Source organism: Scyliorhinus torazame, chromosome X, assembly GCF_047496885.1.
Source record: "Scyliorhinus torazame isolate Kashiwa2021f chromosome X, sScyTor2.1, whole genome shotgun sequence".
Classification (NCBI taxonomy): domain Eukaryota; kingdom Metazoa; phylum Chordata; class Chondrichthyes; order Carcharhiniformes; family Scyliorhinidae; genus Scyliorhinus; species Scyliorhinus torazame.
This window is the reverse complement of record NC_092738.1, coordinates 955552-970917: the sequence shown is the minus strand read 5'-3', so window position 1 is coordinate 970917 and position 15366 is coordinate 955552. Positions and strand designations below refer to the sequence as shown.

The following is a 15366-nucleotide window of genomic DNA, read 5'->3' as shown; positions in this document are numbered from 1 at the left end:
GCTCCCCCTCTCGTCCTCCCGCTCCCCCTCTCGTCCTCCCGCTCCCCCTCTCGCCCTCCTCCGCCCCCTCTCCCGCCTCTCGTCCTCCCGCTCCCCCTCTCGTCCTCCCGCTCCCCCTCTCGTCCTCCCCGCTCCCCCTCTCGTCCTCCCGCTCCCCCTCTCGTCCTCCCGCTCCCCCCTCTCGTCCTCCCGCTCCCCCTCTCGTCCTCCCGCTCCCCTCTCTCGTCCCTCCCGCTCCCCCTCTCGTCCTCCCGCTCCCCCTCTCGTCCTCCCGCCCTCCCCCTCTCGTCCCTCCCGCTCCCCCCTCTCGTCCTCCCGCTCCCCCTCTCGTCCTCCCGCTCCCCCTCTCGTCCTCCCTCCCCCTCGCTCCCTCCTCCTCCGTCCTCCCCCTCCCCCTCTCGTCCTCCCTCCCCTCCCCCTCTCGTCCTCCCTCCCCCTCCCCCTCTCGTCCTCTCCCCCCCCCTCCCCCTCTCGTCCTCCCCAGCTCTGCAACGGACTGTGTGGAGGAGGCCCTGAGGCTGCTGGACTCCGTGCCCGAGACCCCGGAAACCGCCACCAGCTGTTGGACGATCGGGCGCACGCCTTCCTCTGGCAGTACATCTGCGACGTGGAGTCCAGGGTGCGAGCGGTGAGGCCTGGAGCTTGTCGTCCACCTTCCCCAGCTGCTGCCTGCGAGGGTGATGGGATCGGGTGTGCGCGTGTGTGCGCGTGTGTGTGCGTGCGTGTGTGCATGCGTGTGTGTGTGTGCGCGTGTGTGTGTGTCCCCTCTTCTGGGCAGCACAGTGGTTAGCACAGTTGCTTCACAGCACCAGGGTCCCGGGTTCGATTCCGGCTTGGGTCACTGTCTGTGCGGAGTCTGCACGTCCTCCCCGTGTCTGCGTGGGTTTCCTCCGGGCGCTCCGGTTTCCCCCCCACACGTCCCGAAAGACGCGCTATTGGGTGAATCTTAATTCTCCCTCCGTGTACCCGAACAGGCGCCGGAGTGTGGGGACTAGGGGCTTTTCACAGTAACCTGATCGCGGTGTAATGTGAAAAATGAAATTAACCCTAACCCGACTTGTGACACTGACGCGCGTCTCGTTCCTGCGAGTGTATCGGGGAGGGTGGGACGATTGGAGGGGACGGCGACACGGGCGTCTGCCGGAGCAGAGGATCGCTGATGACACTCGTGTCTTGTTCCCCCCCCCCCCTTACTCGCCTCGCAGAGCACCGAGGGGGTCAGCAGCGGCGGGGCGGAGGCCGGAGCGGAGCTGGATGACGGGTCGACGAACGATTTGGATTACGAGGACAAGAAACAAGGAGCCCTGTCTGTGCACGACTGCATCAACTTCAACCTGACGGCAGAGACGCGTGAGTCTGCGCCTCACGCTGGGTCTCTCTGGGTCTCTCTGTGTCTCTCTCTGTGTCTCTCTCTGTGTCTCTCTCTGTGTCTCTCTCTGTGTCTCTCTCTGTGTCTCTCTCTGTGTCTCTCTCTGTGTCTCTCTCTGTGTCTCTCTCTGTGTCTCTCTCTGTGTCTCTCTCTGTGTCTCTCTCTGTGTCTCTCTCTGTGTCTCTCTCTGGGTCTCTCTCTGGGTCTCTCTCTGGGTCTCTCTCTGGGTCTCTCTCTGGGTCTCTCTGGGCCTCTCTGTCTCGCCTCTCTGTCTCTCTGCGTCTCTCTGTCTCGCCTCTCTGTGTCTCTCTGTGTCTCTCTGTGTCTCTCTGTGTCTCTCTGTGTCTCTCTGTGTCTCTCTGTGTCTCTCTGCGTCTCTCTGCGTCTCTCTGCGTCTCTCTGCGTCTCTCTGCGTCTCTCTGCGTCTCTCTGCGTCTCTCTGCGTCTCTCTGCGTCTCTCTGCGTCTCTCTGCGTCTCTCTGCGTCTCTCTGCGTCTCTCTGTCTCGCCTCTCTGTCTCTCCTCTCTGTCTCTCTGTGTCTCTCTGTCTCGCCTCTCTGTCTCGCCTCTCTGTCTCTCCTCTCTGTCTCTCTGTGTCTCTCTGTCTCGCCTCTCTGTCTCGCCTCTCTGTCTCTCTGTGTGTCTCTCTGTGTCTCTCTGTCTCGCCTCTCTGTCTCTCTGTGTGTCTCTCTGTGTCTCTCTGTCTCTCCTCTCTGTCTCTCCTCTCTGTCTCTCTGTGTGTCTCTCTGTGTGTCTCTCTGTGTGTCTCTCTGTGTGTCTCTCTGTGTGTCTCTCTGTGTGTCTCTCTGTGTGTCTCTCTGTGTGTCTCTCTGTGTGTCTCTCTGTGTGTCTCTCTGTGTGTCTCTCTGTGTGTCTCTCTGTGTGTCTCTCTGTGCCTCTCTGTGTCTCTCTGTGCCTCTCTGTGCCTCTCTGTGCCTCTCTGCGTCTCGCCTCTCTGTGTCTCTCTGCGCCTCTCTGCGCCTCTCTGCGTCTCTCTGCGTCTCTCTGCGCCTCTCTGTGCCTCTCTGCGTCTCTCTGCGTCTCGCCTCTCTGTGTCTCTCTGTGTCTCTCTGTGCCTCTCTGTGCCTCTCTGTGCCTCTCTGCGTCTCGCCTCTCTGTGTCTCTCTGTGTCTCTCTGTGTCTCTCTGTGTCTCTCTGTGTCTCTCTGTGTGTCTCTCTGTGTGTCTCTCTGTGTGTCTCTCTGTGTGTCTCTCTGTGTGTCTCTCTGTGCCTCTCTGTGCCTCTCTGTGCCTCTCTGTGTCTCTCTGTGCCTCTCTGTGCCTCTCTGTGCCTCTCTGTGCCTCTCTGCGTCTCGCCTCTCTGTGTCTCTCTGTGTCTCTCTGTGTCTCTCTGTGTCTCTCTGTGCCTCTCTGTGTCTCTCTGTGTCTCTCTGTGCCTCTCTGTGTCTCTCTGCGTCTCTCTGTGCCTCTCTGTGCCTCTCTGTGCCTCTCTGCGTCTCGCCTCTCTGTGTCTCTCTGTGTCTCTCTGTGTCTCTCTGTGCCTCTCTGTGCCTCTCTGCGTCTCGCCTCTCTGTGTCTCTCTGCGCCTCTCTGCGCCTCTCTGCGTCTCTCTGTGTCTCTCTGCGTCTCTCTGCGCCTCTCTGTGCCTCTCTGCGTCTCGCCTCTCTGTGTCTCTCTGTGTCTCTCTGTGCCTCTCTGTGCCTCTCTGTGCCTCTCTGCGTCTCGCCTCTCTGTGTCTCTCTGTGTCTCTCTGTGTCTCTCTGTGTCTCTCTGTGTCTCTCTGTGTGTCTCTCTGTGTGTCTCTCTGTGTCTCTCTGTGTGTCTCTCTGTGTCTCTCTGTGTCTCTCTGTGTCTCTCTGTGTCTCTCTGTGTCTCTCTGTGTCTCTCTGTGTGTCTCTCTGTGTGTCTCTCTGTGTGTCTCTCTGTGTCTCTCTGTGTCTCTCTGTGCCTCTCTGTGCCTCTCTGTGCCTCTCTGTGCCTCTCTGTGCCTCTCTGTGTCTCTCTGTGTCTCTCTGTGTCTCTCTGTGTCTCTCTCTGTGCCTCTCTGTGCCTCTCTGTGCCTCTCTGTGCCTCTCTGCGTCTCTCTGCGTCTCTCTGTGCCTCTCTGTGTCTCTCTGTGTCTCTCTGTGTCTCTCTGTGCCTCTCTGTGCCTCTCTGTGCCTCTCTGTGTCTCTCTGTGCCTCTCTGCGTCTCTCTGCGCTTCTCTGCGTGTCTCTCTGCGCCTCTCTGCGCCTCTCTGCGCCTCTCTGCGCCTCTCTGCGCCTCTCTGCGCCTCTCTGCGCCTCTCTGCGTCTCTCTGCGCCTCTCTGCGCCTCTCTGTGCCTCTCTGTGTCTCTGCGCCTCTCTGCGCCTCTCTGCGCCTCTCTGCGCCTCTCTGTGCCTCTCTGTGCCTCTCTGCGTCTCTCTGCGCCTCTCTGCGCCTCTCTGCGCCTCTCTGTGCCTCTCTGCGTCTCTCTGCGTCTCTCTGCGTCTCTCTGCGCCTCTCTGCGCCTCTCTGTGTCTCTCTGCGTGTCTCTCTGTGTCTCTCTGTGTCTCTCTGCGTGTCTCTCTGTGTCTCTCTGTGCCTCTCTGTGCCTCTCTGTGTCTCTCTGCGTCTCTCTGCGTCTCTCTGCGTCTCTCTGCGCCTCTCTGCGTCTCTCTGCGTCTCTCTGTGTCTCTCTGCGCCTCTCTGCGCCTCTCTGCGCCTCTCTGCGTCTCTCTGCGTCTCTCTGCGTCTCTCTGCGTCTCTCTGCGTCTCTCTGCGTCTCTCTGCGTCTCTCTGCGTCTCTCTGTGCCTCTCTGCGCCTCTCTGCGTCTCTCTGCGCCTCTCTGCGTCTCTCTGCGTCTCTCTGCGTCTCTCTGCGTCTCTCTGCGCCTCTCTGCGCCTCTCTGCGCCTCTCTGCGTCTCTCTGTGTCTCTCTGTGTCTCTCTGTGTCTCTCTGTGTCTCTCTGTGTCTCTCTGTGTCTCTCTGTGTCTCTCTGTGTCTCTCTGTGCCTCTCTGTGTCTCTCTGTGCCTTGCCTCTCTGCGCCTCTCTGCGCCTCTCTGCGTCTCTCTGCGTCTCTCTGTGCCTCTCTGTGTCTCTCTGTGCCTCTCTGCGCCTCTCTGCGTCTCTCTGCGTCTCTCTGCGTCTCTCTGCGTCTCTCTGCGCCTCTCTGTGTCTCTCTGTGTCTCTCTGTGTCTCTCTGCGTCTCTCTGCGCCTCTCTGTGTCTCTCTGTGCCTCTCTGCGCCTCTCTGCGCCTCTCTGTGTCTTGCCTCTCTGCGCCTCTCTGCGCCTCTCTGCGCCTCTCTGCGTCTCTCTGCGTCTCTCTGCGTCTCTCTGCGTCTCTCTGCGCCTCTCTGTGTCTCTCTGCGTCTCTCTGCGTCTCTCTGCGTCTCTCTGCGCCTCTCTGTGTCTCTCTGTGCCTCTCTGCGCCTCTCTGTGTCTCTCTGCGCCTCTCTGTGTCTCTCTGTGTCTCTCTGTGTCTCTCTGTGTCTCTCTGCGCCTCTCTGCGTCTCTCTGTGCCTCTCTGTGTCTCTCTGCGTCTCTCTGCGTCTCTCTGCGTCTCTCTGTGTCTCTCTGTGCGCCTCTCTGCGCCTCTCTGCGTCTCTCTGCGCCTCTCTGCGCCTCTCTGCGTCTCTCTGCGTCTCTCTGCGTCTCTCTGCGTCTCTCTGCGCCTCTCTGCGTCTCTCTGCGTCTCTCTGCGTCTCTCTGCGCCTCTCTGCGCCTCTCTGCGCCTCTCTGCGCCTCTCTGCGCCTCTCTGTGCCTCTCTGCGCCTCTCTGCGTCTCTCTGCGTCTCTCTGCGTCTCTCTGCGCCTCTCTGCGCCTCTCTGCGCCTCTCTGCGCCTCTCTGCGCCTCTCTGCGCCTCTCTGCGCCTCTCTGCGCCTCTCTGCGCCTCTCTGCGCCTCTCTGCGTCTCTCTGCGTCTCTCTGCGTCTCTCTGCGTCTCTCTGCGTCTCTCTGCGTCTCTCTGCGTCTCTCTGCGCCTCTCTGCGCCTCTCTGCGCCTCTCTGCGCCTCTCTGCGCCTCTCTGCGCCTCTCTGCGCCTCTCTGCGCCTCTCTGCGCCTCTCTGCGCCTCTCTGCGCCTCTCTGCGTCTCTCTGCGTCTCTCTGCGTCTCTCTCTGCGTCTCTCTGCGTCTCTCTGCGTCTCTCTGCGTCTCTCTGCGTCTCTCTGCGTCTCTCTGCGCCTCTCTGCGTCTCTCTGCGCTTCTCTGCGTCTCTCTGCGTCTCTCTGCGCCTCTCTGCGTCTCTCTGCGTCTCTCTGCGTCTCTCTGCGTCTCTCTGCGTCTCTCTGCGTCTCTCTGCGTCTCTCTGCGTCTCTCTGCGTCTCTCTGCGTCTCTCTGCGTCTCTCTGCGCCTCTCTGCGTCTCTCTGCGTCTCTCTGCGTCTCTCTGCGCCTCTCTGCGTCTCTCTGCGCTTCTCTGCGTCTCTCTGCGTCTCTCTGCGTCTCTCTGCGTCTCTCTGCGTCTCTCTGCGTCTCTCTGCGTCTCTCTGCGTCTCTCTGCGTCTCTCTGCGTCTCTCTGCGTCTCTCTGCGTCTCTCTGCGTCTCTCTGCGTCTCTCTGCGTCTCTCTGCGTCTCTCTGCGTCTCTCTGCGCCTCTCTGCGTCTCTCTGCGTCTCTCTGCGTCTCTCTGCGTCTCTCTGCGTCTCTCTCTCTCTGCGTCTCTCTGCGTCTCTCTGCGTCTCTCTGCGTCTCCTCTCTGCGTCTCTCTGCGTCTCTCTGCGTCTCTCTGCGTCTCTCTGCGTCTCTCTGCGCCTCTCTGCGCCTCTCTGCGCCTCTCTGCGTCTCTCTGCGTCTCTCTGCGTCTCTCTGCGTCTCTCTGCGTCTCTCTGCGTCTCTCTGCGTCTCTCTGCGTCTCTCTGCGTCTCTCTGCGTCTCTCTGCGTCTCTCTGCGTCTCTCTGCGTCTCTCTGCGTCTCTCTGCGTCTCTCTGCGTCTCTCTGCGTCTCTCTGCGCCTCTCTGCGTCTCTCTGCGCCTCTCTGCGTCTCTCTGCGTCTCTCTGCGTCTCTCTGCGTCTCTCTGCGTCTCTCTGCGTCTCTCTGCGTGTCTCTCTGCGTCTCTCTGCGTGTCTCTCTGCGTCTCTCTGCGTCTCTCTGCGTCTCTCTGCGTCTCTCTGCGTCTCTCTGCGTGTCTCTCTGCGTCTCTCTGCGTGTCTCTCTGCGTCTCTCTGTGTCTCTCTGCGCCTCTCTGTGTCTCTCTGCGTCTCTCTGCGCCTCTCTGCGCCTCTCTGCGCCTCTCTGTGCCTCTCTGTGCCTCTCTGCGTCTCTCTGCGCCTCTCTGCGCCTCTCTGCGCCTCTCTGCGCCTCTCTGTGCCTCTCTGCGCCTCTCTGCGTCTCTCTGCGTCTCTCTGCGCCTCTCTGCGTCTCTCTGCGTCTCTCTGCGCCTCTCTGCGTCTCTCTGCGTCTCTCTGCGTCTCTCTGCGTCTCTCTGCGTCTCTCTGCGTCTCTCTGCGTCTCTCTGCGTCTCTCTGCGTCTCTCTGCGTCTCTCTGCGTCTCTCTGCGTCTCTCTGCGTCTCTCTGCGTCTCTCTGTGTCTCTCTGTGTCTCTCTGCGCCTCTCTGCGTCTCTCTGCGCCTCTCTGCGTCTCTCTGCGTCTCTCTGCGTCTCTCTGCGTCTCTCTGTGTCTCTCTGCGTCTCGCCTCTCTGCGTCTCTCTGCGTCTCTCTGCGTCTCTCTGCGTCTCTCTGCGTCTCTCTGCGTCTCTCTGCGTCTCTCTGCGTCTCTCTGCGTCTCTCTGCGTCTCTCTGCGTCTCTCTGCGTCTCTCTGTGCCTCTCTGCGTCTCTCTGCGTCTCTCTGCGTCTCTCTGCGTCTCTCTGCGTCTCTCTGCGTCTCTCTGCGTCTCTCTGCGTCTCTCTGCGCCTCTCTGCGCCTCTCTGCGTCTCTCTGCGTCTCTCTGCGTCTCTCTGCGTCTCTCTGCGCCTCTCTGCGTCTCTCTGCGCTTCTCTGCGTCTCTCTGCGTCTCTCTGCGTCTCTCTGCGTCTCTCTGCGTCTCTCTGCGTCTCTCTGCGTCTCTCTGCGTCTCTCTGCGTCTCTCTGCGTCTCTCTGCGTCTCTCTGCGTCTCTCTGCGTCTCTCTGCGTCTCTCTGCGTCTCTCTGCGTCTCTCTGCGTCTCTCTGCGTCTCTCTGCGTCTCTCTGCGTCTCTCTGCGCCTCTCTGCGCCTCTCTGCGTCTCTCTGCGTCTCTCTGCGTCTCTCTGCGTCTCTCTGCGTCTCTCTGCGTCTCTCTGCGTCTCTCTGCGTCTCTCTGCGTCTCTCTGCGTCTCTCTGCGTCTCTCTGCGTCTCTCTGCGTCTCTCTGCGTCTCTCTGCGTCTCTCTGCGTCTCTCTGCGTCTCTCTGCGTCTCTCTGCGTCTCTCTGCGTCTCTCTGCGCCTCTCTGCGCCTCTCTGCGCCTCTCTGCGCCTCTCTGCGCCTCTCTGCGTCTCTCTGCGTCTCTCTGCGTCTCTCTGCGTCTCTCTGCGTCTCTCTGCGTCTCTCTGCGTCTCTCTGCGTCTCTCTGCGTCTCTCTGCGTCTCTCTGCGTCTCTCTGCGTCTCTCTGCGTCTCTCTGCGTCTCTCTGCGTCTCTCTGCGTCTCTCTGCGTCTCTCTGCGTCTCTCTGCGTCTCTCTGCGTCTCTCTGCGTCTCTCTGCGTCTCTCTGCGTCTCTCTGCGTCTCTCTGCGTCTCTCTGCGCCTCTCTGCGTCTCTCTGCGTCTCTCTGCGTCTCTCTGCGCCTCTCTGCGTCTCTCTGCGTCTCTCTGCGTCTCTCTGCGTCTCTCTGCGTCTCTCTGCGTGTCTCTCTGCGTCTCTCTGCGTGTCTCTCTGCGTCTCTCTGCGTCTCTCTGCGTCTCTCTGCGTCTCTCTGCGTCTCTCTGCGTGTCTCTCTGCGTGTCTCTCTGCGTCTCTCTGTGTCTCTCTGCGCCTCTCTGCGCCTCTCTGTGTCTCTCTGCGTCTCTCTGCGCCTCTCTGCGCCTCTCTGCGCCTCTCTGTGCCTCTCTGTGCCTCTCTGCGTCTCTCTGCGCCTCTCTGCGCCTCTCTGCGCCTCTCTGCGCCTCTCTGTGCCTCTCTGTGCCTCTCTGTGCCTCTCTGCGCCTCTCTGCGCCTCTCTGCGTCTCTCTGCGCCTCTCTGCGTCTCTCTGCGTCTCTCTGCGTCTCTCTGCGCCTCTCTGCGTCTCTCTGCGTCTCTCTGCGTCTCTCTGCGTCTCTCTGCGTCTCTCTGCGTCTCTCTGCGTCTCTCTGCGTCTCTCTGCGTCTCTCTGCGCCTCTCTGCGCCTCTCTGCGTCTCTCTGCGTCTCTCTGCGTCTCTCTGCGTCTCTCTGTGTCTCTCTGCGTCTCGCCTCTCTGCGTCTCTCTGCGTCTCTCTGCGTCTCTCTGCGTCTCTCTGCGTCTCTCTGCGTCTCTCTGCGTCTCTCTGCGTCTCTCTGCGTCTCTCTGCGTCTCTCTGCGTCTCTCTGCGTCTCTCTGCGTCTCTCTGCGCCTCTCTGCGTCTCTCTGCGTCTCTCTGCGTCTCTCTGCGTCTCTCTGCGTCTCTCTGCGTCTCTCTGCGTCTCTCTGCGCCTCTCTGCGCCTCTCTGCGCCTCTCTGTGCCTCTCTGCGCCTCTCTGCGTCTCTCTGCGCCTCTCTGCGTCTCTCTGCGTCTCTCTGCGTCTCTCTGCGTCTCTCTGCGTCTCTCTGTCTTGCCTCTCTGCGTCTCTCTGCGTCCCTCTGCGTCCCTCTGCGTCTCTCTGCGCCTCTCTGCGTGTCTCTCTGTGTCTCTCTGTGTCTCTGTGTCTTGCCTCTCTGTGCCTCGCCTCTCTGTGCCTCACCTCTCTGTCTCGCCTCTCTGTGCCTCACCTCTCTGTCTCGCCTCTCTGTGTCTCTCTGTGTCTCTCTGTGTCTCTCTGTGTCTCTCTGTGTCTCTCTGTGTCTCTCTGTGCCTCTCTGTGTCTTGCCTCTCTGTGTCTCTCTCTGTGTCTCTCTCTGTGTCTCTCTCTGTGTCTCTCTCTGTGTCTCTCTGTGTCTTGCCTCTCTGTGTCTCTCTGTGTCTCTGTCTCTCTCTCTGTCTCTCTCTCTGTCTCTCTCTCTGTGTCTCTCTCTGTGTCTCTCTCTGTGTCTCTCTCTGTGTCTCTCTCTGTGCCTCTCTCTGTGCCTCTCTCTGTGTCTCTCTCTGTGTCTCTCTGTGTCTTGCCTCTCTGTGTCCCTCTCTGTGTCCCTCTCTGTGTCCCTCTCTGTGTCCCTCTCTGTGTCCCTCTCTGTGCCTCTCTCTGTGCCTCTCTCTGTGCCTCTCTCTGTGCCTCTCTCTGTGCCTCTCTGTGTCTTGCCTCTCTGTGTCTTGCCTCTCTGTGTCTTGCCTCTCTGTGTCTTGCCTCTCTGTGTCTTGCCTCTCTGTGTCTCTCTGTGTCTCTCTGTGTCTCTCTGTGCCTCTCTGTGCCTCTCTGTGCCTTGCCTCTCTGTGCCTTGCCTCTCTGTGTCTCTCTCTCTGTCTCTCTCTCTGTCTCTCTCTGTCTCTCTCTGTGTCTCTCTCTGTGTCTCTCTCTGTGTCTCTCTGTCTTGCCTCTCTGTGTCTCGCCTCTCTGTGTCTCGCCTCTCTGTCTCTCTCTGTCTCTCTCTGTGTCTCTCTCTGTGTCTCTCTCTGTGTCTCTCTCTGTGTCTCTCTCTGTGTCTCTCTCTGTGTCTCTCTCTGTGCCTCTCTGTCTCTCTCTGTCCCTCGCCTCTCTCTGTCTCGCCTCTCTGTGTCTCGCCTCTCTGTGTCTCGCCTCTCTGTGTCTCGCCTCTCTGTGTCTCGCCTCTCTGTGTCTCGCCTCTCTGTGTCTCTCTGTCCCTCGCCTCTCTGTCTTGCCTCTCTGTGCCTCTCTGCGCCTCTCTGTCTTGCCTCTCTGTGTCTCTCTGTGAGCTCTCTGTGAGCTCTCTGTGTGCTCTCTGTCTTGCCTCTCTGTGTCTCTCTGTCCCTCGCCTCTCTGTCTTGCCTCTCTGTGTCTCTCTGTCCCTCGCCTCTCTGTCTTGCCTCTCTGTGCCTCTCTGCGCCTCTCTGTCTTGCCTCTCTGTGTCTCTCTGTCCCTCGCCTCTCTGCGCCTCTCTGTGTCTCTCTGTCCCTCGCCTCTCTGTGTCTCGCCTCTCTGTGCCTCTCTGTCTCTCTCTGTGTCTCTCTGTCCCTCGCCTCTCTGTGTCTCTCTGTCCCTCGCCTCTCTGTGCCTCTCTGTGTCTCTCTGTCCCTCGCCTCTCTGTGTCTCTCTGTCCCTCGCCTCTCTGTCTCTCTCTGTGTCTCTCTGTCCCTCGCCTCTCTGTGTCTCTCTGTGTCTCTCTGTCCCTCGCCTCTCTGTGCCTCTCTGTGTCTCTCTGTCCCTCGCCTCTCTGGGTCTCTCTGTGCCTCTCTGTGCCTCTCTGTGTCTCTCTGTCCCTCGCCTCTCTGTGCCTCTCTGTGTCTCTCTGTGTCTCGCCTCTCTGTGCCTCTCTGTGTCTCTCTGTGTCTCGCCTCTCTGTGCCTCTCTGTGTCTCTCTGTGTCTCGCCTCTCTGTGCCTCTCTGTCCCTCGCCTCTCTGCGCCTCTCTGTGTCTCTCTGTCCCTCGCCTCTCTGTCCCTCGCCTCTCTGTGCCTCTCTGTGTCTCTCTGTCCCTCGCCTCTCTGCGTCTCGCCTCTCTGTGCCTCTCTGTCTCTCTCTGTCCCTCGCCTCTCTGTGTCTCGCCTCTCTGTGTCTCGCCTCTCTGTGTCTCGCCTCTCTGTGTCTCGCCTCTCTGTGTCTCGCCTCTCTGCGTCTCGCCTCTCTGTGCCTCTCTGTCTCTCTCTGTCCCTCGCCTCTCTGTGTCTCGCCTCTCTGTGTCTCGCCTCTCTGCGTCTCGCCTCTCTGTGTCTCGCCTCTCTGTGTCTCGCCTCTCTGTGTCTCGCCTCTCTGTGTCTCGCCTCTCTGTGTCTCGCCTCTCTGTGTCTCGCCTCTCTGTCCCTCGCCTCTCTGTCTCTCTCTGTCCCTCGCCTCTCTGTGTCTCGCCTCTCTGTGTCTCGCCTCTCTGTGTCTCGCCTCTCTGTGTCTCGCCTCTCTGTGTCTCGCCTCTCTGTGCCTCGCCTCTCTGTGTCTCTCTGTCCCTCGCCTCTCTGTGTCTCGCCTCTCTGTGTCTCGCCTCTCTGTGTCTCGCCTCTCTGTGTCTCGCCTCTCTGTGTCTCGCCTCTCTGTCCCTCGCCTCTCTGTGTCTCGCCTCTCTGTGTCTCGCCTCTCTGTCCCTCGCCTCTCTGTGTCTCGCCTCTCTGTCCCTCGCCTCTCTGTCCCTCGCCTCTCTGTGTCTCGCCTCTCTGTGTCTCGCCTCTCTGTGCCTCGCCTCTCTGTGTCTCGCCTCTCTGTGTCTCGCCTCTCTGTCCCTCGCCTCTCTGTGTCTCGCCTCTCTGTGTCTCGCCTCTCTGTGTCTCTCTGTCCCTCGCCTCTCTGTGTCTCGCCTCTCTGTGTCTCGCCTCTCTGTGTCTCGCCTCTCTGTGTCTCGCCTCTCTGTGTCTCGCCTCTCTGTGCCTCGCCTCTCTGTGTCTCGCCTCTCTGTGTCTCGCCTCTCTGTCCCTCGCCTCTCTGTGTCTCGCCTCTCTGTGTCTCGCCTCTCTGTGTCGCGCCTCTCTGTGTCGCGCCTCTCTGTGTCTCGCCTCTCTGTGTCTCGCCTCTCTGTGTCTCGCCTCTCTGTGTCTCGCCTCTCTGTGTCTCGCCTCTCTGTGTCTCGCCTCTCTGTGTCTCGCCTCTCTGTGTCTCGCCTCTCTGTGTCTCGCCTCTCTGTCCCTCGCCTCTCTGTGTCTCGCCTCTCTGTGCCTCTCTGTGCCTCGCCTCTCTGTGTCTCGCCTCTCTGTGTCTCGCCTCTCTGTGCCTCTCTGTGTCTCGCCTCTCTGTGTCTCGCCTCTCTGTGTCTCGCCTCTCTGTGTCTCGCCTCTCTGTGTCTCGCCTCTCTGTGTCTCGCCTCTCTGTGCCTCGCCTCTCTGTGTCTCTCTGTCCCTCGCCTCTCTGTGTCTCGCCTCTCTGTGTCTCGCCTCTCTGTGCCTCGCCTCTCTGTGTCTCGCCTCTCTGTGCCTCTCTGTGTCTCGCCTCTCTGTGTCTCGCCTCTCTGTGTCTCGCCTCTCTGTGCCTCGCCTCTCTGTGTCGCGCCTCTCTGTGCCTCGCCTCTCTGTGCCTCGCCTCTCTGTGTCTCGCCTCTCTGTGCCTCGCCTCTCTGTCCCTCGCCTCTCTGTGCCTCGCCTCTCTGTGCCTCGCCTCTCTGTGTCTCGCCTCTCTGTGCCTCTCTGTGTCTCGCCTCTCTGTGTCTCGCCTCTCTGTGTCTCGCCTCTCTGTCCCTCGCCTCTCTGTGTCTCGCCTCTCTGTGTCTCGCCTCTCTGTGTCTCGCCTCTCTGTGTCTCGCCTCTCTGTGCCTCTCTGTCCCTCGCCTCTCTGTGCCTCTCTGTCCCTCGCCTCTCTGTGTCTCGCCTCTCTGTGTCTCGCCTCTCTGTCCCTCGCCTCTCTGTCCCTCGCCTCTCTGTGTCTCGCCTCTCTGTGTCTCGCCTCTCTGTCCCTCGCCTCTCTGTGCCTCTCTGTCCCTCGCCTCTCTGTGTCTCGCCTCTCTGTGTCTCGCCTCTCTGTGTCTCGCCTCTCTGTCCCTCGCCTCTCTGTCCCTCGCCTCTCTGTGTCTCGCCTCTCTGTGTCTCGCCTCTCTGTCCCTCGCCTCTCTGTGTCTCGCCTCTCTGTCCCTCGCCTCTCTGTGTCTCGCCTCTCTGTGTCTCGCCTCTCTGTGTCTCGCCTCTCTGTGTCTCGCCTCTCTGTGTCTCGCCTCTCTGTGTCTCGCCTCTCTGTGTCTCGCCTCTCTGTGTCTCGCCTCTCTGTGTCTCGCCTCTCTGTGTCTCGCCTCTCTGTGCCTCTCTGTCCCTCGCCTCTCTGTGTCTCGCCTCTCTGTCCCTCGCCTCTCTGTGTCGCGCCTCTCTGTGTCGCGCCTCTCTGTGTCGCGCCTCTCTGTGTCTCGCCTCTCTGTGTCTCGCCTCTCTGTGTCTCGCCTCTCTGTGTCTCGCCTCTCTGTGTCTCGCCTCTCTGTCCCTCGCCTCTCTGTCCCTCGCCTCTCTGTGTCTCGCCTCTCTGTGTCTCGCCTCTCTGTCCCTCGCCTCTCTGTGCCTCTCTGTCCCTCGCCTCTCTGTGTCTCGCCTCTCTGTGTCTCGCCTCTCTGTGCCTCGCCTCTCTGTGTCTCGCCTCTCTGTGCCTCGCCTCTCTGTCCCTCGCCTCTCTGTCCCTCGCCTCTCTGTGTCTCGCCTCTCTGTCCCTCGCCTCTCTGTGTCTCGCCTCTCTGTGTCTCGCCTCTCTGTGTCTCGCCTCTCTGTCCCTCGCCTCTCTGTCCCTCGCCTCTCTGTGTCTCGCCTCTCTGTGCCTCGCCTCTCTGTGTCTCGCCTCTCTGTGTCTCGCCTCTCTGTGTCTCGCCTCTCTGTGCCTCGCCTCTCTGTGTCTCGCCTCTCTGTGCCTCGCCTCTCTGTGTCTCGCCTCTCTGTGTCTCGCCTCTCTGTGTCTCTCTGTCCCTCGCCTCTCTGTGTCTCGCCTCTCTGTGTCTCGCCTCTCTGTGTCTCGCCTCTCTGTGTCTCGCCTCTCTGTGTCTCGCCTCTCTGTGTCTCTCTCTGTGCCTCTCTGTGTCTCTCTGTCCCTCGCCTCTCTGCGTCTCGCCTCTCTGTGTCTCTCTGTCCCTCGCCTCTCTGTGCCTCTCTGTGTCTCGCCTCTCTGTGTCTCGCCTCTCTGGGTCTCTCTGTGTCTCTCTGTGTCTCTCTGTGTCTCGCCTCTCTGTGTCTCGCCTCTCTGTGTCTCGCCTCTCTGTGTCTCGCCTCTCTGTGCCTCTCTGTCCCTCGCCTCTCTGTGCCTCTCTGTCCCTCGCCTCTCTGTGTCTCGCCTCTCTGTGTCTCGCCTCTCTGTGTCTCGCCTCTCTGTCCCTCGCCTCTCTGTCCCTCGCCTCTCTGTGTCTCGCCTCTCTGTGTCTCGCCTCTCTGTCCCTCGCCTCTCTGTCCCTCGCCTCTCTGTGTCTCGCCTCTCTGTCCCTCGCCTCTCTGTGTCTCGCCTCTCTGTGTCTCGCCTCTCTGTGTCTCGCCTCTCTGTGTCTCGCCTCTCTGTGCCTCTCTGTCCCTCGCCTCTCTGTGCCTCTCTGTCCCTCGCCTCTCTGTGTCTCGCCTCTCTGTGTCTCGCCTCTCTGTCCCTCGCCTCTCTGTCCCTCGCCTCTCTGTGTCTCGCCTCTCTGTGCCTCGCCTCTCTGTGTCGCGCCTCTCTGTGTCTCGCCTCTCTGTCCCTCGCCTCTCTGTGTCTCGCCTCTCTGTCCCTCGCCTCTCTGTGTCTCGCCTCTCTGTCCCTCGCCTCTCTGTGTCTCGCCTCTCTGTGTCTCGCCTCTCTGTGTCTCGCCTCTCTGTGTCTCGCCTCTCTGTGTCTCGCCTCTCTGTCCCTCGCCTCTCTGTCCCTCGCCTCTCTGTGTCTCGCCTCTCTGTGCCTCTCTGTCCCTCGCCTCTCTGTGTCTCGCCTCTCTGTGCCTCGCCTCTCTGTGTCGCGCCTCTCTGTGTCTCGCCTCTCTGTCCCTCGCCTCTCTGTGTCTCGCCTCTCTGTCCCTCGCCTCTCTGTGTCTCGCCTCTCTGTGCCTCTCTGTCCCTCGCCTCTCTGTGTCTCGCCTCTCTGTGTCTCGCCTCTCTGTGTCTCGCCTCTCTGTCCCTCGCCTCTCTGTGTCTCGCCTCTCTGTCCCTCGCCTCTCTGTGTCGCGCCTCTCTGTCCCTCGCCTCTCTGTGTCGCGCCTCTCTGTCCCTCGCCTCTCTGTGTCTCGCCTCTCTGTGCCTCTCTGTCCCTCGCCTCTCTGTGTCTCGCCTCTCTGTGTCGCGCCTCTCTGTGTCTCGCCTCTCTGTCCCTCGCCTCTCTGTGTCGCGCCTCTCTGTGTCTCGCCTCTCTGTGTCTCGCCTCTCTGTGTCTCGCCTCTCTGTCCCTCGCCTCTCTGTGTCTCTCTGTGTCTCGCCTCTCTGCGTCTCGCCTCTCTGTGTCTCGCCTCTCTCTGTGCCTCGCCTCTCTGTGTCTCGCCTCTCTGTCCCTCGCCTCTCTGTCCCTCGCCTCTCTGTGTCTCTCTGTGTCTCGCCTCTCTGCGTCTCGCCTCTCTGTGTCTCGCCTCTCTCTGTGCCTCGCCTCTCTGTGT

At 60.8% G+C, this 15366-nt stretch overlaps 1 protein-coding gene across 1 annotated transcript in view; it reads left to right on the top strand.

Annotated features, from left to right (window-relative positions):
- The window catches only part of espl1 (extra spindle pole bodies like 1, separase), a 59879-nt gene that overhangs the window by 19344 nt on the left and 25169 nt on the right, over positions 1-15366 (top strand). The window contains exons 2-3 of the mRNA XM_072493606.1: positions 485-628; positions 1206-1350. Of these exons, the coding sequence (XP_072349707.1) occupies positions 485-628; positions 1206-1350 (289 nt within the window). The remainder of the gene's footprint in view (positions 1-484; positions 629-1205; positions 1351-15366) is intronic.